At 47.3% G+C, this 23,817-nt stretch overlaps 2 protein-coding genes across 2 annotated transcripts in view; one reads left to right on the top strand and one right to left on the bottom strand.

Annotated features, from left to right (window-relative positions):
- Positions 1-23,817, bottom strand: part of LOC138747224 (coronin-7-like) — a 97,619-nt gene that overhangs the window by 2,538 nt on the left and 71,264 nt on the right. The window contains exons 12-26 of the mRNA XM_069906256.1: positions 22,661-22,806; positions 21,181-21,276; positions 20,762-20,917; positions 18,778-18,919; positions 17,554-17,729; positions 16,301-16,409; positions 13,056-13,142; positions 10,909-11,051; positions 7,202-7,306; positions 6,993-7,078; positions 5,981-6,122; positions 5,286-5,375; positions 3,607-3,723; positions 3,101-3,236; positions 1,898-1,989 (exon numbers count right to left, since the gene is read on the bottom strand). Of these exons, the coding sequence (XP_069762357.1) occupies positions 1,898-1,989; positions 3,101-3,236; positions 3,607-3,723; positions 5,286-5,375; positions 5,981-6,122; positions 6,993-7,078; positions 7,202-7,306; positions 10,909-11,051; positions 13,056-13,142; positions 16,301-16,409; positions 17,554-17,729; positions 18,778-18,919; positions 20,762-20,917; positions 21,181-21,276; positions 22,661-22,806 (1,823 nt within the window). The remainder of the gene's footprint in view (positions 1-1,897; positions 1,990-3,100; positions 3,237-3,606; positions 3,724-5,285; positions 5,376-5,980; positions 6,123-6,992; positions 7,079-7,201; positions 7,307-10,908; positions 11,052-13,055; positions 13,143-16,300; positions 16,410-17,553; positions 17,730-18,777; positions 18,920-20,761; positions 20,918-21,180; positions 21,277-22,660; positions 22,807-23,817) is intronic.
- LOC138747225 (vasorin-like) overlaps positions 1-23,817 on the top strand; it is a 97,138-nt gene that overhangs the window by 13,221 nt on the left and 60,100 nt on the right. Inside the window, exon 2 of the mRNA XM_069906258.1 lies at positions 22,192-22,286. The gene's annotated coding sequence lies outside the window, so the exon portion shown is untranslated. The remainder of the gene's footprint in view (positions 1-22,191; positions 22,287-23,817) is intronic.

Below are 23,817 nucleotides of genomic sequence, written 5' to 3'. Positions count from 1 at the left end.
GGTGCCAATCCAATTCCTCACATCTCCTCAATCATTTGATCTTAAATCTACACTTCCTGGTTCTTGAACCATCAGCTAAAAGGTCGGGATTCTTTCTCTCTCATGGAAGTAGTTGTGATCTCGTTCACCTCCATCATCTTTTCTCCCAGCTTTTCTCTGGCTAACCTTGCAGCTGAAATCCCTGCAACAGATCCAGTCACCATTTTTAAGTTCTCTGTTGGACTGGCACACCTTTCCAAGTGGGGTGACCAGAATCGATGCCATCCACCAGTTGTTCCCACATCAATAATTTATCTTCTTCTGGCTATCCATCCTGTAGGATGATGATGGTTCCTTTCAGTTTGTAGGGTTTATCCCCCATTCCTGAGAAAGGAGCAGCATGTGTGTGAATGGATTTATGTGAGTGGATCCAGCGGCGTGGTGAGGTCCAAGACGACTGGGGGAAGTTCTGTTGCAGTGAATGGCCAGACTAAGTTTTTATGCAAGGGATGCCCTTTCCGCGCTTCACGACACGTGTTTGCTAGACGGCTGTTGACCCCACGAGAGGGTTCATCTGCCCTTTGACATATCTTGTTTTTCATCCTGCAGGGTGTCTAGCTGCCCTCTGCACCAGGCAAGCCTGGTGGGGGAGTCAGTTTAGTCACTGACCACCCAACCATGCAACAGGTAGCACTGGGTTACATGGCACCAGTAGCACTCAGACAAGTGACCTGACACCAATGATCTATAAAGGTTGAACAAATGATGAACTGGTCATATAAACGCACCATGATTTAACTACAGAATTTATTCAATGATAATATTTATTTATTTTGATATTTGTATATGTATCGTTTGACTGTACGAGTGCTGCGTCTGTACGATGGTTTGCAGTGAGTTGCACAGAGTATCAGAAACACTATTTCTTCAGGCTGTACTTGTACAATCAGATGATAAATAAATTTGAACTTGTATCCTATGCTCCCACTTATAAAGACCTCAATCCTGTATCTCACAACGTGATATGTCACTTTGAGACATCAATACTTCCCTGAAAGAGCAAAATAGAGATCAGCATGCTGTAACTTTTCTAACTGCAGGTCAGACCAGACTCCTGTGTGTCGCTGCAGTCGATGACCAATCTCAGTCATTTCTGAAAGTAACTCAGCATCACCATGCCAACTGTCTCTAGAGTTGAGTGTTGAACACAGAGCAGGAGAAAGGTAAACCCTCTAGTCTCACAAGGGACATGGGTCCGAGTGCAAGTCACTGAGCTCTCAAACCATGTAGAGTGCAGCGGCAGGAGGAGGACACTCTCAACCTCAGGAGGAAATTATAGATCTTCCATGAAGCTGTTTGATCATGGCCAATCTGTATAACATTTAATGAGCTGAGGTCAAATCACGAAAAACTTATACTGTAAATAGAAGGGCATGAAGGAACAGGGAGACCTTGGGGCCCAAGTACTCCCTGAAAGAGGCAAAACAGATAGATATGGTGGTGAAGCCATAAGGCATGCTTGCCTTCATTGGCCAGAGCACAGAATACAGAATTTGGGATGTTAAAATTATAACATCACAAAACAGTGCTCAGACTGTACCCGGGATGTTGTATGCAGTTCTGGTCACTACTCTAGAGGAAGGATGTGGTTGTGCTGGAGAGAGAGTGTAGAGGACATTCACCAGGATAGTTGTGGGCAGGGAATAGGATAGACTCCGCTTGTGGGCAGGGATAGGATAGACTGCGCTTGCCCCTGGAGTGAATGAGGCTGAGATGCACAAGATAAAGAAAGAGAAACAGTTAGACAAAGGGAGTGAGACTGACAGTGGGAAGGAAAAAGGTACAAACTGAGGGGAAGACACACACGCACACAAAGGAGATAGAAAGCGATAAAAGCACATTTTGAAGTAAATATTACCTCTTCCTTTTTCTCCTCATCTGTTTTCTCCTCCAGGTAGAAGGATGAGGGCTGGTACTTTCTAACAGGGACCTCTTTAGGTGCAGCACTCACTTTGGAAGAAATGCATCATCAGTATTGAGCTGTGGCACTCTCAAGTGCAGGCTTTGCAGGGTCTCTGCATACTAGGTACGATACATGATGCACAGTACAGTTGACAACCTGTTCCTCCTTAACCCTGTCAAGTTGCAGGAGGGAGTCAGAGGTACCACTGGTGATACTTGAGTTGTACACTTGGTGAGTATATTGGAGGCCAAAGAGACGTTAGTGAAATAACTTATTTTAAAATAAGGTGTGTCAACTAATAGAATAAAGTGAGGTTGGAGGTGGCTGTGTAGTTGGAGTACCAGGCAAGTACACGATCCTTACAAAGGTTCTGGTAAGTTTGCAGATAAGACAAATGGCAGCTGGTGTTTAATCCAGACAGGGGTGAGGTGTTGCACTTAGTGAGATTGGGGGAGGAGGTTCAAATGTAAGGGAGAGGGTAACATTAAGTGGCAGGGCTTGACGTGCAGAAGGGTCTGGGCTTTAGGTCCATAGATCCTTGAAAGTGGCTGTATGAGTAGATAGGGTGGTGAAGCTTGGCTTCATGGGGCGGGGGCATTGAGGATAAGAGTTAGCAGATCATGTTGCAGCTATAAAACTTGGGCCACACTTGGAATACTGTGTGCAATTCTGGTTGTCCATTACAGAAAGGACGTAGAGGCCTTGGAAAAGGCACAGAATGGTTAGCAAGATGTTGTGTGGATTGGAGGGAATGAGCTATGAGGAGAGGGTGGAGAAATGGGTTGTTTTCTCTGGAGCGTCAGAGCTGAGGGAGCCCTGATATAGGGTATGAAATTATGAGAGGCATTGGTAGGGATGGACAGAATCTTTACCCCAGGATAAATGTCACACTAGAGGTCATGCATACAGGGTGGGAGGAGATTTCTTTACACAGAGTGGTGGGTGCCCAGAATGGGCTGGCAGGGGTAGTGGGGGAAGCAGATACAAAAGTTATAATTAAGAGGCTCCCAACAGACGTGCAAGAGAGAGAGTGTCGGGGGGGGGGGGGGTGGGAGTGGGGTTGGAGAGCATTGGATGAGACAGAGTGTATTATTTGTTGGGCTCTCGTGCAGCTTTACTAACCCGTGAGCCCTGACAGACAGGGACGATGGGAAGTACCTGGAGTCATGTCTTCAGGCTTCAGGCTCATCTTCTGATGCTGCCCATTGGCACCAGATAGCCAGGTAGACGCGGAGAGCGCCGGTCTCCACCACACGATGGTGTCAGGGAAAATATCATCCTGGAAATATTCTTTCTGGTAAGAGAGTAGGATAATGAGAGAACATAACAAAGTGGGAGCCACAGGGAATGGGAGAGATAGAACCAAGTCAACCCCTAACTCACTAGGCCAGGGCTCTCCCCAGATGGGGCTTCACTGGGCCAGTTCTCTCCCCAGATGGGGCTTCAGTGGGCCAGTGCTCTCCCCAGATGGGGCTTCACTGGACCAGCACTCTTCCCAGATTCATTTCCTGCTGATGACCACATTGGGTACATTTTACCTCAAAGCCTTGTTGGAGCTTGGAGGCCAAGGCACTCTGTGTCCCTGGTCCCAAGTGAATCCTGACCTTATCTGAATCTCAATCCTCTGAACCCAGCCCTCCCCACGGTCCCTCTGGGTTTCTCACCTTGACTCGTGGGACTTTGAAAATCACGCATTCTAAGGAGCTGTGCCCCAGGCACAAGGCTCGAGCAATCTCCACCTCCCTCACGTTGCATTCAGTCTTAGGCAGGAAGCAGAGTCCCTGAAAAGGAATAGTAATGATGGAACATAATGTGGAATGTAAACTGCACAAAGCTCACAGGCCACTCATGCCTTGCTCCGATCCTCATTTTATCTGTGCTTTTCTGCAGTCTGACCAGCAGACAGAGGATGGGAGTTAAGTCTACCCCACCATCCCATCATGGCTGATATATCCTTTACAACTCCATTCTTCTGCCTTCTCTCAGTAACCCTTGATTCTCTTCCTAATCATAAACCTACCATATGTGCCATTGTCTTTCCACCTAAAGTATAAATTTTGAGTGATACTCTTTGAATAAGATGACCCTCCAAATCTGCCAGTTTCCGCTGACCGGTGGATGCTGTTAAAAGCAAATCACAATTTTTTAATAACACATTATCATTTAAAAGGTTTAAATTTTACTTGGATATTTTAAAATGAACCAGACAGCTCCTGTACAAGCTGTTTAAAGCCTGTATAGAGCCAACAGCAGTCGGACCTGGCAGATGGACCCCACAAAGAAGTGCTGAGAATTTACAAATAACGAACAGAATACGAGAGATTGTGTCAGAGCTGGCGGGAAGATGGCAGAGGTGTTGAGACCTCATCGTTAAGATAAGAATTTTAGACACGGCATATAGGACGACACCAATTTAAGGTGAAAATTAAGAAGTTTCAAAGATCGTCCTATACAATGGTATATACAGTATCCCCAATGACTTGGCCTCTACAGCCATGCAAGGCAACAAATACTACAGATTCATCATCCACTGGGTAAAGAAATTCCTTCTCATCTCCATTCTAAAGGGACATTTTTGTATTCTGAGGCTGTGCCCCCTGGTCCCAGACTCTCCCACCATAGGAAACATTCTCTCCATGTCCACTCTGTATTCAATGGGTTTCAATGAAATTCCCCCTCCTCCTTGTAAACTATTGAAGTATATCATATAAATCTAGAATGGATAGGTACAGATAGATTTGAAGAATAGGGGTTATGGGCAACAGGCAGCAGGTGGAGCTGAGTCCAATCAGATCAGCCGTGATCTTACTGAAGGATGGAGCAGGCTTGAAGGACTGGATGGCTAGCTTCTGCTCTTGCATCTGATGTTCTTCTCTAAGGCCTTAACTCAACGTGACTCCACTGTTAACACCAGAATATGCAGTGGGCCTGAAGGAACAGTTCCTGACTCCCAGTGCTTCTGCTCTGCGGCAGATTCACCCAGGGTTGTAGCTGGCCACTTCCAGCAGGAGGTGAGGACACAGGAAGTGCACTTGAGTTGTCACTAGTCTGACCATGTGCATGCAGACAGCCAAGCTCCTGAGTCATCGTGTGAATGCAGGCAGTCATCATTCAAACTCTCTAGACAGGCATATGGGTATATGAAAAATATAGGGTTATGGGTGTGAAGGAGGGAGGGAAGGGTTAGATTGCTGTAGAGTAGGTTTACGTGGGTTAGCACACCTGCGGCTGGAAACAGAGCACTGAGTGTCAGGCTGAATCCTCACCACCAACCTGTAAAGTGCTGTAATGTTCCATGCAGCTGTCAGAATAGGACACCAGAGATGTGTAGGATGACACCTACCTTGTGTGGACGAGCAGAATTGAAACTACTGCATTGTAAGAAATAGGGGTCTTCGGACAGGACCTCGTAGATGTGGACCCTGATGTCACCCTGTGGGATCACAGCAGTTTTAGTGTTCATAGAAAAAGCACCACACCGTGCAGCCCAAGTAGCCTGGTACCAGCCAATAACCCAGAGCCCACAGCTGCCCACTCGGTTGGGTGTTCACCATTCAGTCGAGTTATGACCAACAGAGGGAGAGGGCCAGAAAAAGGAGGGGCAAGGAGAGGAAGTTGGCACAACAGATGGGAATCACAGGGCAGTGACAGTGCAGAGGGCGATCAGGTGCCTCCAGATGTGGCATCCCTCTGCCCACCGCTTCCACACTGATCCAGCTCCATGTGTAACGACAACTGAACCCACCCTGGTGATGAACTACAAAGTCCAACCTCACATCACACAGGGAAACTCCTCTTAACCAGACACCCCTCCAGGAACTGGGAAACTTCTCTCAACCAGACACCCCTCCAGGATCTGCCAAACTCCTCTCAATCAGACACCCCTCCAGGATCTGGCAAACTCCACTCAACCAGACATCCCTCCAGGAACTGGGAAACTCCTCTCAACCCTCCAGGAACTTGAAAACTCCTCACAGCCAGATATCCATCCAGGAACTGGAAAACTCCTCACAGCCAGACACTCCTCCAGGAACTGACCTTGCCGGTGAGGTAGAGAACGCTGGTGTCTTCGTCATAGAAGGGAATGAGTATGGACGGGGCTGCATTGATGTTAACTGTTGCTATTGGTCCAGAAGACAAAGAGGCAGCAGTGTAGAGGTAGATCTGTCGTTCACTGAGGCTGGAACACAGAGCACCATGTGTCAGGGTGAATCCTCACTTCCCAGCTCTCTGGTTATATCCAGGAGTCTATGGCATTTCCCTCTCAGTTTTCTTGATCTGGGCAGCTTTGGTGTGCTGACATTTACTGCTCATCACAAGGTGTCACTCACCTTTGACAAGAGGCCTTAACAGTGAGTGTGAAAGGACCAACAAGGTAGAAGGGGCGACTATTGTTCCTACCAGGTCATCTCAATAATTCAGACAGGTCCTCTGTTCAGTATCACACTGCTGTCTGTGGGAACTTACTAGCACCTACATTTTCTGCAGCAAATGATTACACCTCAAAGTTTGCTCTGGGACACCCTGAGGAGGTGAGAGGTGTGGAAATGCAATACTTTGCCTCTAAAGATGGTGAACACAGCACAGGACATCATAGGCAAAAATCCTCCCACTATCGAGAACATTCTACAGGGAATGCTGCCATTGGAGAGTAGCAGCAATCATCAAGGATCCACAACATCCACACGCTCTGCTCGCTGCTGCCATCAGGGAAGAGGTATCGGTGCCACAAGGTTCACACCCCCCCAGGTTCAGGAATACCTGCTCCCCCTCCACCATCAGACTCCTCAACAACAAACTCAGAGACTCATTTAAGGACTCTAACTTTTGCACTTTATTTATTTATTTTTCTCTCTGTATTGCAGTTTGTTTACATCATTATTTGTTTACAAGTCTACACTGTGTAGTTATTTTTTTGCATTACCAATAAGTGGTAATTCTGCCACGCCCGCAGAAAAAGAATCTTAGGGTTGTATAAGATGACAAGTATGTACTCTGAAATCCTCCCAGTCCCCCAATGACACAGCCCCTGCTGCCACTTCCTGCTCACCTGTTGAAGCCAGATACCAGTAGGTAATGGCCGTGATTCACCCACAGAATCCGTGCTCCTCGACCTCCTGCTGGACCTGGTCCTTCCTGTAAAACCCAAGCAGGACAGTGATCAGTACTGGCTCAGATGGGGCCTGGTTCTCTCAGTGTGGGAAGGGAAAGCACAAACTGCTGCAAAAACCTCAGGACAGTATGACAAGCGGTGTTCACCTGAACCGGATGGTCCGCCCGGCGAGGATCATACACTCGGATGCTGCCGTCTCTGCTGACTGTGGCCAGCTGCTGTCCGTCAGGACTCCACGACATGCTGAAGATCTGGGGAAGAGAAAACACAATGAGTGCGTTTTACAGAAAGGGAGTGGGAGATAAGGCAGTAGGCACAAGTGAGCAAGAGAACAAGAGGGTGGGAGAGGGGAGGGGTGAGCGTGTGACAGGGAGAAGGACATGGGAACAGGACGTCTGATCACATTGCACCTCCTAACTCAGGAACATCAATGAGTGGGAGTACTTTCATCAGCCTGATCACAAACCCTTCTCACCGCTCTCTTCGGGCAGAAGGTACAGAAGCCTGAAGACCAGTTTTTAATCCAACAACTCCTTGTACTAGCCTGACCATGAACTACTCCAGACCAAAAAACACCTCTGTGTTTCTTGCACTAATTGTAACTATGAATATTTATTTATCTGTCTTTTATTTAAATTTATTATCCCTTTCTGTATGGGGGTTCACTATCGTTTTTGGTGTACCTTATGAATCTATTTGGTTGCAGCAGATAAGAATTTTGGGCGTATATGCATTGTATGACAATAAACTGAAACTCCAACCTTCACAGATCAAGCCTTGTCACTCTTACCTTCACAGACCTGAAGGATTCAAACCACCCACACTTTCACACCCATCAGAAAGTAAAACCCCGATAATCCAGAAATCACGATGAACACATGACCCCCCCCGTCTGGAATATTGTGGATTATGTGGAGGTCTTGTGACCTCCCTGTCTGAGATTTATTCGGAAGTTGCATCACCTGCCAATCAAGGTTGGACTCCAGCTACCTATTAGTGCACACCTTACTCAGTGTCATCAATGGCCAGACACACAGCTTAGAACAGTATAAAACATCGATGCATGCCACATTTCTCTCTCTGCCTCATGGTCCAAGCCTTGGACATCACTCCATGCCAAGTCACCACTGTGGATGTCGCTGGCAGTATTGCAGGTAAGGTGTGCATTGCATTTAAGTTGAGCCATAGTACTGCTTGCAGAGCTTGCAGAGAGCCACACCCCCATTGCTACAGGGAAGTGGGAATTTGAAAGTCCCTATCTGTGAAGTATGTACACATGCAGGACTGTGTAGAACAGGGGTGTCAAACTCAAATTCACGGAGGGCCAAAATTAAAAACTTGGACTAAGTCGAGGGCCGAATTAAATATTTATTGAAAATTTTCAACAACATCTGCATGTTTTCTCTTCTTTCAACATATGTAATGTTAAACTTTTTCTTATTAAAATAAATGTTTAATAATAGTTTTGGATAAACTCTTTCCAGAAGCATTAACAAATGAGAAATAAAATATTCAATAAATAATATTTCTCTATAGAGGATTTGTCAAATGTTGCTAGTGTGCTGTCGAATAGTAAAATCTGAGGGCTATTGAGAATGTGGGAGAATAACATGATTCCTGAAACAATCAAATGGGTGACTGATTGTGGGCATGAACTCTTGCAGGGTTATTTGCCATGCCCTTTTTCCATTGGTACAGATATCCTTTGATTTACACACTTTTCAAGTTTTATGCCTAATGAGCTTGTATCCAGGTGCAGGACCATTTTTAACCAGGAATATATTTATCACTGTGACATGAAACTATTGGAAGATCGTTTTATCTTGAGATTAAAGTTCATAATCCTTACTCAGGCCTGTGTGCGGGAGGGCGGGGTTTGCGGGCGATCGGGTTGGACAACGACAGTGCGGGGGCATCGGCTCTCGCTGCAGGGCGGCATCTCGGCGGATCAGCGGCCCCGTCACCGTGAGTCGCGGGTCGGCCTGCGGCAGGGTGGGGGAGTGGGCAACGGTCCTGGCGAGGTCAGGCCCCCCCGAGTTTCTGCCGGACCCCCCTTGACCTGCTGAGTTTCTCCTGGACTCCCCTTGACCTGCTGAGTTTCTCCCGGACCCCCCTTGACCTGCTGAGTTTCTCCCGGACCTCCCTTGACCTGCTGAGTTTCTCCCGGACCCCCCTTGACCTGCTGAGTTTCTCCCGGACCCCCCTTGACCTGCTGAGTTTCTCCTGGACCCCCTCCCCTTGACCTTCTGAGTTTCTCACGGACCTCTCCCCCTTGACCTGCTGAGTTTCTCTCGGACCCCCCTTTGACCTGCTGAGTTTCTCCCGGACCCCCCTTTGACCTGCTGAGTTTCTCCCTTCTGGTGTTTTTACGAGAACCACAGACTTACGCTCATACATTGATGAGGGGGATCAAGGGCCAAACATTGTCAGGTATCTCTCTGCTGGATAAAGGATACGGTTTAACCCGCTGAGTTTCTCCAGTGTTGGGTTTTCACGAGGTAGAGTCAAAGGGCCGAAGGGCCTGTTTCTGATCTGTAATGTTCTATGGACCCTGCTCTTCTTTCCGTGCCGGTGTCCCAGGACCTTTCCAGGGCAGTCTCCGCGCTCAGGACCGCACTGGGATCCCGGTCAGTGGTGGAGGAGCAGGTGAGCGCGGCTAATCCCGATCCAGCCCACGCCACTCCCGAGATTGGCGGGGGGGTTCCACCCTACCTGCCCGACCAGCCTCGCTCTCCACGTGTACTCCGGGCACCCGCCGCTGGTCCGGTGGGAAGGCGCAGGGCGGCCGGAAGCCGGCGCCCCCATCACCCAGTGGGGAGCCCCAATCTTCCCTCTCGCGTCCCGACTCCATCTGCAGCTCCAAGAAACGCTGTGCCACTGGGGTTCCGGGTGCTGGGAAGCGGCCTTGGCTTCCCCTGACACCGGCCAGGCCGCGCTGTGGTGGGGGGGGTGGGCGGAGGGACACGACAGCGTGTTTATAAAACCACCCACCACTACTTTTCAAGGACCAGGATTTTTCTCTCTCTCTCTCTCACCCTGGGACACAGTGGTTACTGTGCATCTGCTATACTGGCGCGGCGGCCAGCAGGCCACCTCTAATACATTTTTGATATGATCTTGCGGGCCAAATATAATTATATCGCGGGCCAAATTTGGCCCGCGGGCCAGAGTTTGACATGTGTGGTGTAGAAGATAGGTGGCCACTGATATCAGATTGTAACGCTTGTGTCCAGAATCATCTCTCTGTGAACCCACCGAACCTGATACTGTCCCAAACATAACAGCATGTGACTCACTCATTAGTCTGGAGCATGAGTCTGGAGTCCAGAGGGCATTCGCAGTTTGATACTGCACCTGAATTTGGAGTCTGGAACTCCAGGAAAACCTTCTGGGGGTCCGAAATGTGGTCGACGATCAATGCTTGCAGATTTCCTGCACAGATTCGGTGGGAAATTTATTACACCACAGTGTAACATAAAAACGTGAGATAATTGTATGTTTGGGTAGGTTACGGGAGTAAGTTCTGTAAAAGCGGCTGGTGTGGCTGGATTGTTGGAGATCTACCGTACAGAGTAAAACATAAAAGTCTCTAAACACCATGATTGAAGTTAAAAACACAATGCTGGAGAAACTCAGCTGGTCAGACAGTGTCCTTTATATAGCAAAGGTAAAGATACGTTACGTTTCGGGCTTGAGCCTTTCATCAAGGCACCCAAAGTTCAGGCACCTGCCTACATTTTGCTCATTCCTTGATGAAGGGCTCAAGCTCGAAACGTTACGTATCTTTATCTTTGCTATCTAAAGGACACTGTCTGACCAGCTGAGTTTCTCCAATGTTGTGTATATACTGTACCTGGTCTGTGTGTCCCCGCAATACAATCTCTTCCTTCCCTGAATGGAGGTTCCAGATTCTCACAGTCATGTCGTAGGAGGATGAAGCTAAGATATCGGCTGCCTGGGGATGGAATCTGATGGAATAGATTTTCTCTGAGTGACCTGCAAGAAAAGGAAAACAGTGTGTGGGTACATGGCATCAAGCTCTAAAGCCTCCCCTCCACTCAAACCTGCCACAACGTGACGTATTTCTACGTCAGCTGACAGCTTCCTGACTGAGCTGTTCACTTCACCTCTCTCTGAAACACAGTGGAAGCTGCCTTCTCTTCACTTCCATCTGCTTCTCTGGTAACCACTTTTTTAGCTCCATGACCCTTTAGTTAATAACTCACCACACTTCTCTCTTAAGACACCAATTCAAATATTGGATAGATTCTCCCAATCGACCATCTGTAATATTAGCTTGGTGTTTCTTTCTATACACACACTGTCCAACCTGCTGGGCATTTTCAATAATTTGTGAATGAAAATATAAAAATGCAGATGTAGAAAATCCGAAATAAATACAGAACACTGGAAACACTCAGCAGAACAGGCACAGGCAGCTTCTGAGGAGAGAGGAAAAGAGTCAGTGTTTCTGGTTGAAGATCTATATAGACTTGCAGCACAGTAACAGGTCCTTTCGGCCTAAAAGTTTCTGCAGCCAAATTATGCCCAATTGACCTACACCTCGCAGAATGTTTCAAATAGTGGAAGGAAAGCAGAGCACCCAGATGAAACCCACGCAGACGTGGGGAGAACATACAAACTCACTACAGACAGTGCAGGGTTTAAACCCTGGTCACTGGCGCAGTCCGTAAGGAGTCTGTGTGTTCTTCCCATGTCTGCGTGGGTTTCCTCCCACCATCCATTGTGATTGGAATCCCAGTCACAGGCACTGTTACAGTGTTGCACTAACCACTATGCTAATTGTGCTGCCCCTTGTGGTTTTCCATCCCTCTCTCACCCGCTCAGCCATTTTAGGTTCATTTGCTTCTCCCCCTTTCCTGTTGAGAGATTTTGGACTAAAATTCAAACGGTCTCCCTCTCCGCAGACCAGCTGAGTGCTTCCAGATTTCCTGTTCTTCGATTTTAGATTTGCTTTCCTGCATGGCCAACATCTGCCCAACGAATATCATTCCTTCACTGGACAGACCTGAGCACAAACTCCCATTAAAATCTGCAGATGCTGGAAAACTGCTGTAAAAACTACTGGCAGTACTCTGCAGGTCAGTCAGCATCTGAAACAGGAAGGAGTTAACGTTTCAGGGAAAGAACCATTGACCTGCATGGTTAATCATACTCTCTCCATGGGCATTGCCTCACCAGCTGAGTATTTCCAGGAAATTCTGTTTTTGTTTGTCTTTCCTTTAATATTTTATTAGTTGTCCCTGCTGATTGTTCCCCAATCTACAATAATTAATGCTCTGTCGTTTCCAGGAAACATTGCGGGAATGTTATTTTCAATATCTTTAACAGTCAGAGTTGAGATTCATGACCTGTGGCCTCAGTCAAACCATGTCATAACCTTACACAGACCAGTACAGCACAGGCATAGGCCCTTTGGCCCACATGTCTGTGCTGAACATGATGTCAGAATCAAATTACAACTCTGCTGCCTGCTTGTGACAGAACCCCTCCAGCCCCTGCACATTCAGGTATAAAACACAAAAGTCTGCAAACACTGCGACTGAAGTAAAAACACAAAGCTGGAGAAACTCAGTAGGTCAAACAGCATCCTTTTATATAGCAAAGATAAAGATACATAACCAATGTTTCAAGGTTGAACCCTTCATCAAGGTGTGAACAAAATGTAGGCAGGCGCCTGGTTTCAGCTCAAGCCCAAAACGTTGGTTAAATATCTTTATCCTTGCTATATAAAGTACACTGTCTGACCCGCTGAGTTTCTCCAGCACTGTGCCTCCACGTTCAGGTGTCTGCTGGAAGCCTCTTCAACACTACGACTGTACCTGGTTCTAACTTTGCTCAATCTTTCACGGACATTGCCCGGTGTGCCATTCAACATCAAGATCCTTCACCTTTTCTCTGTGGCAGAGATCATTGTGAAGGCATGTCACGAGGAAACCAGAGGCAGTGAAACGACTACTACCATCAATGCTAACTCACCACGGAGGATTGTCTCAGGATCGGAGAGGATCTCAGTTAGTTCTCCAGTCGGAAGTCTCCAGATCCGAATCTTGGCATCTTCACCAGCTTAAACCAAGCAGACAAACACACTAGCATGTCAGGAACATGCAGGAAAATCCTAGCTTCTACATGACATCACATACAAGCCTGGCAAAACAGGCAAAACAGAATTACCACTTACTGATGATGCAAGAAAAAAACTGTACTCAACGTATACATGTAAAGAAATAAACAGACGTGCATTACAGAGAGGAAAAAAAAATCCAATCAAGTGCACAAGTAAGAGTCCTTAAATGAGTCTCTGATAGAGTTTGCTGTTGAGGAGTCTGAAGGTGGAGGGAGAACAGCTGTTCCTGAACCTGGTGGCACTGATGCCTCTTTCCTGATGGCAGCAGAGAGAACAGAGCGTGTGCTGGGTGGTGTGGATCCCTGATGATTCCTGCTGCTCTCTGACAGCAGTGTTCCCTGTAAATGTTCTTGATAGTGGGAAGGGTTTTGCCTGTGCAGTCCTACTTCAAGCATACAGAATTATAAAGTGGAACACATAATTAAAAATGCATTTTCTGCATTCGCACTTGGACTTCTTCCCTGCTGGTCTTGGTGCAGTCAGTGACGAAGACGGTGAAATGCTTTTACCAGGATATTACAACCATGGAAAAGCAGTATCGGGGCAATTGGAATCTATCAGTGCTGGCCAAACTGAATACAAACGAAAATCAGTGGCAAAACATTTTTAGGTCAGTTGAACTGACACAATGTCAAGAGTCTGAATCAGAATCAGAATTTATTGTCATGAACACGTCATGAAATTTGTTGTTTTGCAGTAGCAGCACATGCAAACATTCATATAAACCACCTTATAACAATAAATAAAACTGATTCACGAAAAGGCAGCTGATGATGCAATATGTCAGCACATTATGTGATTAAACAGACTAAATTCAATAAAAGTTAATTTAATGTTTCTCCAATTTCCTACATGATACAGCAAATCTGAAATTATCTTTGTGTTCAGCTCAAAGTTGCCTATGATAATCCTCATTTTTTTTCAGGAAGCAAACTTTTTGAAAAAAATTTGTTGTCCACTGTAACCCACTGCTCTGGCCTTCAAACATTTTCTCCAATTCTCTGCCTCCACTGTCCTTCAGGATGCACCTTCCACATCACATCAACTCTTTTCACTAATTAAACTTCACATCTTCTTTATTTGTTTGTATCCTCTCATTACTGACCTTTCTACTGATTATATTCACTGGGTTTGCTGAGAGATGACCTTGGCTGACAGGGATGTGAGTGCAGGATGGAAGGGCACTGTGCAGAGTCTGGGGATGGTGGCTGTGCCCAGTGATGAGCCTCAGTCAGTCCCTCACTGTGCACACAATATCAGCTCCTGGTGCACCCGCAACTCATTGGATGAACCAGGAATGATCTCACCTGTGCTCCGACTGTTAAAAAAGGAGTCAGTGATGGGAATAAGGAGCACATTAATTCTGAGCCTCTCCAGGAGCAGCTACCAATGGAAATGATCAGAAAAGTTCCAAATTCATCGGCACCAAATTGTCCAAGTAATCCCTGCACCTGAGGACCACTCTGTTCCAGAGCTCCAGGAGGAAGGAAAGATAAACTGAGAATGGCATCAAAGTTAGCAGTGAGGGGAAGACCTGGGGACTGAGGATGAGACAGGGGTAGTTTGAGAAGAAACAGCAGGCCACTCAGACCCTCCCTGCTACACCATTCAGTAGGTTTGTGGCCAATCCAATCCTGGCCTCAACACCATTTGCCCCTCTCCCCATACCACATACTCTCTGCCAGTCCAAATGTCTATCAATCTCTTCAATGACCCCGCCTCCACTCCCACCCTGAAAATCCTCTCAGCATCTTTTGCGGTTCTTCTACATTGAAGAGAACATTTATTGTCACATGTATGGTGGTAGAGATATAAACTTTGCTTTGCGTGCTGTCCAAGTAAGTCAACCTATCACTGTGTAGATGGGTGATGCCCAATAAAAGTGCAGAACATATTAAAAAGAACAAGTTCGGTTGAAACCAGTGCAAGGCCAGTAACATTTTACCAATGAGAGGTTCATTCAGGAGTCTGATGACAGCACCGAAGGAATTGTCATTGAATATGGACATTTGTGTTTTGAAGCTCCTGGTCCTTCTGTCCAGTGGGACAGGGGGAGACGAGAGTGTGTCCTCTTACATGTTGTCTGCTTTCCAGAGGCATCAGGAGAAGATAGGATGGATGGAGGGAGATTGGTTTCTGTGATGGTCTGAATTAGACATCCTTCCTTTTATAGGCCTCGCAGTAAAGCACATCCTTCTATTAGCCAGAACCACGTGCTGTTACATGGCACGAGCACCTGAGATCCTGTTCCAACTCGACACATGACAGAATCAGGATATATTGTCATGAACAAGTCATGAAATTCGTTGTTTAGCAGCAGCGTCATAGAGCAAACATTCAGATTATAACCGTCTTACCACATTAATATATAACAATCGTGCACAAAATGTACGGCACTTTCTTTGGTTCATTGATTATTCAGGAATCTGATGGCGGAGGGGAAGAAGCTGTCCTTGTGCCGCTGAGTGCTTGTCAGCTCCTGTACTTTTTCCCCAATGGTAGCAGAGTGAAGAGGGCATGGCCTGGGTGGTGGGGGTCTTGAGGACAGAAGTTGCATTTTTAAGGCACCGCCTCATGTAGATGTCCTCGGTGGAGTGAAGTGTGGTGCCTGTGATGTTGCATGCCGAGTTAACAACCCTCTGGAGTTTATTCTTGTCCTGAGAGTTGGCACCTCTGTACCAGACAGTGATGCAACCAGCCAGAATGCTCTCCACAGTCCACGTGTAGAAGTTTACGAGAGCCTTTGGTGACAAACTGAATCTTCTCAGACACCACACAAAGTATAGCCACTGGCAAGCCTTCAACATGGAAACTCCAGGACAGATCCTCGGAGATGTTCACACGCAGGAATTTGAAGTTCTTAACCCTCTCCACTACAGAGTCCTCAATAAGGACTGGATCGTGTTCTCCCGACTCCCTCCTGAAATCCACAATCATCTGCTTGGTTTTGCTAACGTTGAGCACAAGGTTGTTGATGTGACACCAATTAAAGAGCTGATCTATCTCCCTCTTGTAAGCTTCCTCATTGCAACAACAGTGCCTCCCCAGAGTACTCAGGGGCTTGAGCTGGGAAAGCAGTCTCTGATGTATCACTTACCAACTGCGAGACGATGGCAATCAAAGGGGTCCCAGCAGAGGTCAGCCACAGCTGTTCCATTCTGGATGGTGGGCAGGGGGGTGTCCGGTAGCCGGCCAGGCTTTGAGAGCTACAGGGAACAAAAAGGATTAATTAAAGACCCGATACATGGTCCCACACAGAGGATTACATACATGCACCCCCCAGGTGAGTAATGGCTGACAGTGCGGACATTAAAACAAGCCCAACAAATCCAAAACGGAGCTGATTCCCTTCTCTCCCCAGCCACATCTGTCAGCACTCCTCCTCTCCCTCTCCTCCTGAATCTATTTCTTCACTTCTACCACTGCTGAGCTAGCAAATTCCACATTCCCACCACCCTGGATGCACTGTGATCGGTCCTTCTGAACCTGCCACTGGATTTCTTTGAGACTATCTCTAGTTATACTCATCCCCAGAAGTGGGAGATTCTCTCTGGAACCATCCTGGCAAAACATTTTGAATTTTAAAGGCTTTTTCTGGTTCACCCCTCTGCTTTTCTTAAAAGACCCAGCCAGTGCATCCTTTCCTGCATATCTGCCCTCACATTATGGTATGTCCCTGCCCTCTCCTCCTGACATGATACCATTTGCAATTCAACGGCCAGCACTGGAAACAGTCCTTGACGTGTGGTCTAACTAAGTTTCAACATTTTCTACTTGACTTCCCTACATTTCAACTGTATTCCTTGAAAAATGCATCCCAAGGCTTGTGAAGTCACACATCACAACGAGTATATTTACACTCAGAGATCCCATGTTCCTCTAACCCACCTCCACTTACACCTTAACATCACATTTGCTTTGCTCCAACTGCAACTGGGACTATATCCTTTTATATTTATTATGCTTTCTTTTTCTCATGTGGTATTTTGATTTTGGTATTTTTTTTCCCTCAAGGATAAAGTTCCCTCTTCACAGTCCATCGCTCCCAGGACAGGGACAGTACAAGTTAGATCCATGGTAAAGCTCCCTCCTCACTGTCCCATCACTCCCAGGGCAAGAAGAGTAAAGGTTACACCAGGATAAAACTCCCTCCTCACTGTCCCATCACTTCCAGAGCAGGGAGAGTAAAGGTTAGACCAAGCATAAAACTTCCTCTACACTACTTAGAGTCCGTGGACTAGTTATGGTAAGTGCCCTGACCCCGCCCCGAGACTGACAGGGATCTCACTTCCACTGCTGTGTGGTTGAAGCTGCTGCAGTTCGAGTTACAGGTTGCTGCCAAGTGCTCACCTCCAGCACCGCAATCTGCCCTCCTGACACCAACAACGGCAGTGCAGCTCGCTCGCGGTTCACACAGAAGCCATCACATTCCCCTGGTGTGGTCAGATTCAATCCTTTCACATTGGTGATGTGCGTGCCCCGGTGCGACACTATGCCCTGCACATGTCTGAACTTTGAGCCCAAACCTGAGAATAAAGAAAAAGAACAACACATAAGTATGAGAATATGGGAACCAGGAGCAGGAGTCAGCCATCCAGCCTGTCAACCCTGCTCCACCATTCAACACCATCATGGTTGATCTGGCCATGTTCTCAGCTCTACCTACCCCCACTGTTCCCCGTAACCTTAATTCCCTGAAAATGCAAACTGTATCGAACTGTATCTTAAATGAGGCAACCTCTACTGTTTCCTTGGGCAGAGAATTCCACAGATTCTCTGCTCTCTTGGAGAAGAAGTTTTCCTTCATCTCCATCCTAAATCTATTCCCCCCACATTGTGGGCTGAAGGGCAAGGCTTGAGGACAAGGCTAGTATCCTCTGGCTGATACACTCATTGGGGAGAACAACTGGTAGCCTCTCCTCACCAATCTCCTCACAGCCAAGGCATGCAGCAGGAACAGGGAGGGAGTGGGAGAATCATCCATATGACCTCTATCCTGCTGTCTTCTGTCCTATCCCCACACCCACTGTTTATGTTTAATCTCCGCACCTGAATATTCACCCACCTTTGGAGTAAAGAATGTCAAATGTTCATAATGTTGATCTCCCTGCTGTACTGATCTACAGCTGGGATATTTGAGAACTGAAACTATCTCTCATTCTCCCAAACATGTCTGTGTATGACCATCTACTGGAGGTCTCACCTCAGTATCAACCGGATGATTCATTGCTGCATCAGACATTCTTTGCTAGTCTGGCTGATATGGTGTGGCCTCACCGCAATATAGAGTGGCCTCACCGTGACGTGGAGTGGCCTCACCACCGTGACTGGTCTCCCCATGATGGGCTGTGGTCTCACCACAACAGGGCTCACCGCATGGGGCGTGGTCTCATCAAGCCCTGGAAACTGAGCAGGTCCATTACTCTTGCACGCCTACTCCATTGCTTGAATGGACAACCATTTATCCCTTCAGACAACCCTTGGTGATTGCTGAAGCCCCTCACATAAACCCTCTCCACCTTCCATCAGCATTATATTCACATTGACATTCACTAGGTTCTCTACTCAACTCACCTAGGAAACTGTGCATGGACCTCTGGCTCTGAGGGCTGGCAGCCATCTCGCTAGACCTGGTGGTGCTGCTGCTGACGGAGGTGGTGGATGGCGAGGTTAGCGAGCCGTCGGAACTGGATGATGACAGAGATCCACCATGAACCTGAAACTCACAGGCCCAGACAGAGATCAGAACCGCTGGGTCACCAGTTACTGCCTTCCCAACCATGCTTGGCAGGCATCAGTGTTCTCATTGCACTGAACTGGCTCAAGTCTATGTAAACACACAGAAATGCTGGAGGAACGCAGCCAGTCTTGCAGCGACAATAGGAGGTAAAGATACATAATCATAATTTCTGGCCTGAGCCCTTCAAGGTATAAGCAAAAACATACCTGCTTGCTTTTTGCTAATCCCTTGAAGAAGGGCTCAGGCCTGAAATGTCAGTCATATATCTTTACCTCCTATGGATGCTGCCAGACTGGCCGAGATCCTCCAACATTTCTGTGTGTTTTATTACAATCACAGTGTCTGTAGATTTTCATGATTCATTCCTGGCTCAATTCTCTGCCCTTCTCCTGCAGTCTGACAGCCCCATCCCACTCTGGCCTTGTTTCAATCATCCCCCCACCCCCCCCTCCACTGGAAGGCCAGGCCAGCCTCCCCACCCCTCCCCACTGGAAGGCCAGGCCAGCCAGCACCCCCCCCCCCCCCCTTCCCACTGGAAGGCCGAGCCTCCAACAGCCAGGGCTCCAACCTCTGGACTTTCTCTCAAAGACTTTTACCTTAAAACATCTTCCTTCACCACCCGTGGCCACCAATTTCAATGCACATTATCTTAAGATGTAACACAAAGTCCTGCTGCAGAGAAGAATCCCATTCAGCCCAACTTTCCATGCCAACCAAGTTCCTTCCTGAACTGGTCCCACCTGGCCCACATCCCTCTAAGCATAGATAGGGTGCACACTGACAGCCAATGCCTTTTACCCAAGGCAGGATTAGCAAACACCCGAGGACATGAGTACAAAGTGAAGGGAGGGAAGTTTAAGGGAGACATCAAAGGTAAGTTGTTTTTTTGTTTGCTGCAGGTGGGGTGCTCTGCTGGCAGAACATTCCTCCCATCTTCACCAAGAGGGTGCGCGTTGCTTTGGAGAACATGGACAACTTTAAACTTTATTTTTCAATTTATTCTTATTCATTCAAATTTTGATTTATTTCCTTGATTTTTTTTCTTTGCCAGTTGCTTGTGGTTTTCCAGTTGCTTGAATTCCTGATACCAAGGATTTTACTGCATTCTCTTGATGGTAGGCTGCTATCTTAGAAATCCTCAGTTATCCGAAACTCTTTCGGAGCCAAATTGATGTCACGGGTGGAAAAAAAAAGTTTGGAATTTTGGGAAAACCGAGTAGAATTTAGAGTTTTGGATTTAGCTTATTCTTGTTCAGATTGCTTTTTTTGGGTGAGAATTAAATGTTATTTTGTGCTTAAAAAAAAGGGTAAGTTTTTTTTACAGTTGTGGGTGTTGTTTGGAAGTCCTTTGCCAGGGATGGTGGTGGTGGCTAAAACATTAGGGGCATTTATTTTACACAGACACATGGTTGAAAGAAAAATAGGGGGTTACAGAAAGGGAGAGAGGGTTTAGTATTTTTTTTATTGGAATATAAGACTCTTAGAAGGGCCTAGACTGTGCTATAGTGTTCTCCGTTCGAAACTTCTCCCATCCTTGTACCTGTCTAAACATCTTTGAAATGCCTCCCCTTTCTTCCGGCCGTGTGCCCCACACACCCACCAGCCACTGTGTGAAGAAGTTGTCTCTTTGCTCCCACGCAAATCATTCCCCTTTTGCCTGAAATGTGAGCCCTCTAGTTGTAGACCTTACCCTGGAGAAAAGACTGACCATTTCCCTTAACCATGGCCCTCCTGATGTCCCAAAATGCTGCATGGCTTTTTCCTGCTCCATCTTGAAGAATGCTGGGAATTGTTCCTGTTGATTGGAACACTTCTTACCGGGTTATCTGCTTGCCAGGATGTTTGCTCCATTTCCTTCTCTCCCGGGCACGCTGGCTGTCTTGGTGGAGTTGCCGTCTGCAGTGGGGAGGGCAGCACGCAGGAGGTGAAGCGCTGTGGGCTGTGTTTGCCCCATTCCACACAAACTCTCGGTACCTACATGAAGTGATCAGGAGTCATGGTTGGGAACACGTCCGGCAGAGATGGTGAGCTCAGGGACAGTCAATGGGAGGGCATGGAGCCTGGGGGGAATGGCAGAGCAGGAGTGACCCAGTGGCAGACTCAGTGGGAGCGACACAGTGGTAATGACCCGGAGTGGGAGTGACCCAGAGCAGAAGTGACCGAGGTCGGAGGTCACCAAAGTCAGTGGTCAGCGAGAGGACCTATCTGACATGCTGCAGTGTGTACACATTACTGACCTGTTTGTCAGATCCACTGAACCAGTCCAGCGCAGACATTGACGGGATTTTACCCAGAGTATCTGGGAATAAATCAGCATGGAATTCCTGGAGAGACTGATGACAGGTACAAAATAATGAGTTACACTGCCTGGCAGTCCATATACAAAGGAGGTGTTGGTTGACAAGGTGAGTGAGTGTGGGGGTGCCCAAGGTTTTAGTAATGCAATAAGCACTGATTGTGGGGATATACTGGCAGAGCAGGTGATGGGTGAGGGTGGGGGCTGGGGAGCAGTCTGGTTGCTGAGATTTTTTTTGAGGTTTGAGGACATTGAGAGTGATTGGCTCTGTCTGTTTGATGATGGGACAGTTAATCTCAACACTGTCCAGAGTCACTGTGGGTGTGACAGGGAGTAAGTTGGCTGACTTGTACCTGTCAGAGGTCCATGCTTCACTTCAACTTCAACTTAAAAATACCTCAAACCTAAAGTTTACTCACCACATTAAACCTGGTACAGTAAGAGACCAACAGGTTAGCACTAACACTCATACCACTGGGTAAAGAGTACAATTTACAGTTTGTAGGATTCTATAAGAACATTAGAAATAGGAGCAAGAGTTGGCCATCCGGCCCATCAAGCCTGCTCCCCCATTCAATGTGATCATGGCAGATCTGATGATTGGCTCATCTCCACCTACCTGCCTTTTCCCCAATCCATTAATTCCCCTACTATGTAAAAATCTATCCAGCCTTGTCTTAAATGTATTTACTGAGGTCGCCTCCACTGCTTCAATGGGCAGCAAATTCCACAGATTCACCACCCGCTGGGAAAAGCAGTTCCTCCTCATCTCCGTCCTAAATCTACTCCCCTGGATCTTGAGGCTATGTCCCCTAGTTCTGGTCTCCTTCACCAATGGGAAATAACTTACCTACCTCTATCTTATCTACGCTGTTCATAATATTGTACATTTTTATAAGATCCCCTCATTATTCTAAATTCGATTAAGTACAGTCTCAATCTCTCCTCACAGGCCAACATCCTCTGGAATCAACCTGGTGAATCTCCTCTGCAATACCTTCATTGCTGAAGAAAGGAAGAATGAAAAGGAAGATCAATTAGAACCAAGTAAGGGCAGCGTGAGAGCACTGTCGTGGGGTTCATTCAGGAGCCTGGTGGCTCTAGGGAAGAAACTGTTTTTAAGCCTGTTGGTGCGTGCTTTAACACTCTTGAGCCTTCTGTCTGATGAGAGGAGGGAGGAGTGTCTGGGATGTGGTGGGTCCTTCAATGTGCTGGCTGCCTTTCCCAGGCAGTGGGAAATGTCTAGGTGACAGAGTGGAAGAAGCTAAATAAAAATGTTTCAGGGGAAGGGGAGTGAGATGGGATGGGTCATGGATCAAGGCTATGGCACTGGCCAAGCATCCATGATTGAGTTTTTAACAGTCTGGTGTGTGTCCAGCCCCTGCCTGTGGCCACTAGTTTGGTTTGGTACCCTGGCATACCTTGCGCGGCACACTGTAACTGATTGGCACGATGGAACTGTCCGTCAGCTGCAGCAGGCGAATCACTTCACACGACATCACATCCAGTGCTAGTTTGGGCACCGTGGCCGCACCTTTGAATTTCATCTCCGTCAGGCACTGGCTCACTGCAGGGAGTGGAGAAAGACTCAATCGATGTCCCACGCAGAGAGGGAGGCCACTAGCCCGCCATGAACACCACACACAAACTTCAGCTGCCATCAGTCCATCCCAATGAGTCTCGGCCAGGTATGGGAATCCTCGTCATCGTGAGAACTTCTAGCCACTGCACTTGGTCTCCCAAATCTCCAGAAACCTGCCCATCTCTGACCTGAATGAAACCACTAGAGATGCCAAGGGTTCCCCTGCCTCTGAGTGAGGACTCCTCTCTTCAGCCCTCCAAGGTCTACTCCATGAGCAAACAAGGAGAAGCTGATGGAACTCAGTGGGCCAGACAGAGGTTGCAATCCAAGGTGCTGAATGTCCATCACTCTCCATGGATGCTGCCCAACCTGCTGAGCACCTCCAACTTCTCATGGCTTGCTCACAATTCCAGCACCTGTGATGTTTGTGTTTCTGCAATGTCTGGTCCTTAATTTAAAAACAAATTTAGACATACAGCACAGTAACAGGCCCTTCTGGCCCATGATCCTGTGCCGCCCAATTTACACCCAATTAACCTACAGCCCCCGGTAGGTTTTGAAGGGTGGGAGGAAACCGGAACCCCTGGAGGACACCCACACAGACATGGGGAGAACGTACAAACCCCAATCGTTGTGCTAACCGCTAAACTAACTGTGCCGCCCTTCTGAGACTTGGTCCACCGAGTCCAGACTCCCATCCAGGGAGCACTCTCCTTACATCCAGAAACATCTGTACAAAACCCTCGAGAACACAGGTCCAGTCTACCCTTTACTGCATTCCCTCTATGCAAGTGCATCCTTTCTTAGATTAGGAGGCCAAAACTGTACAAGTGCAGGCCCTACATAAATGCAGTGGTTACTTCTTTAATCGTGTAAACAAATCTTCTTGTAACATACTCAACATTTCATTTTCCTTTTTAATCACTCACAATACCTGCATGTACACAAAAACACCAGGCTGCTGAGGACATCAGCACTTCCCAAACACCCCCACAT

The sequence above is a fragment of the Narcine bancroftii genome, chromosome 12, assembly GCF_036971445.1.
Source record: "Narcine bancroftii isolate sNarBan1 chromosome 12, sNarBan1.hap1, whole genome shotgun sequence".
In the NCBI taxonomy this organism is placed as follows: Eukaryota; Metazoa; Chordata; class Chondrichthyes; order Torpediniformes; family Narcinidae; genus Narcine; species Narcine bancroftii.
Note: the sequence above shows the minus strand (reverse complement) of the source record. Positions and strands in the feature narration are given on the sequence as shown.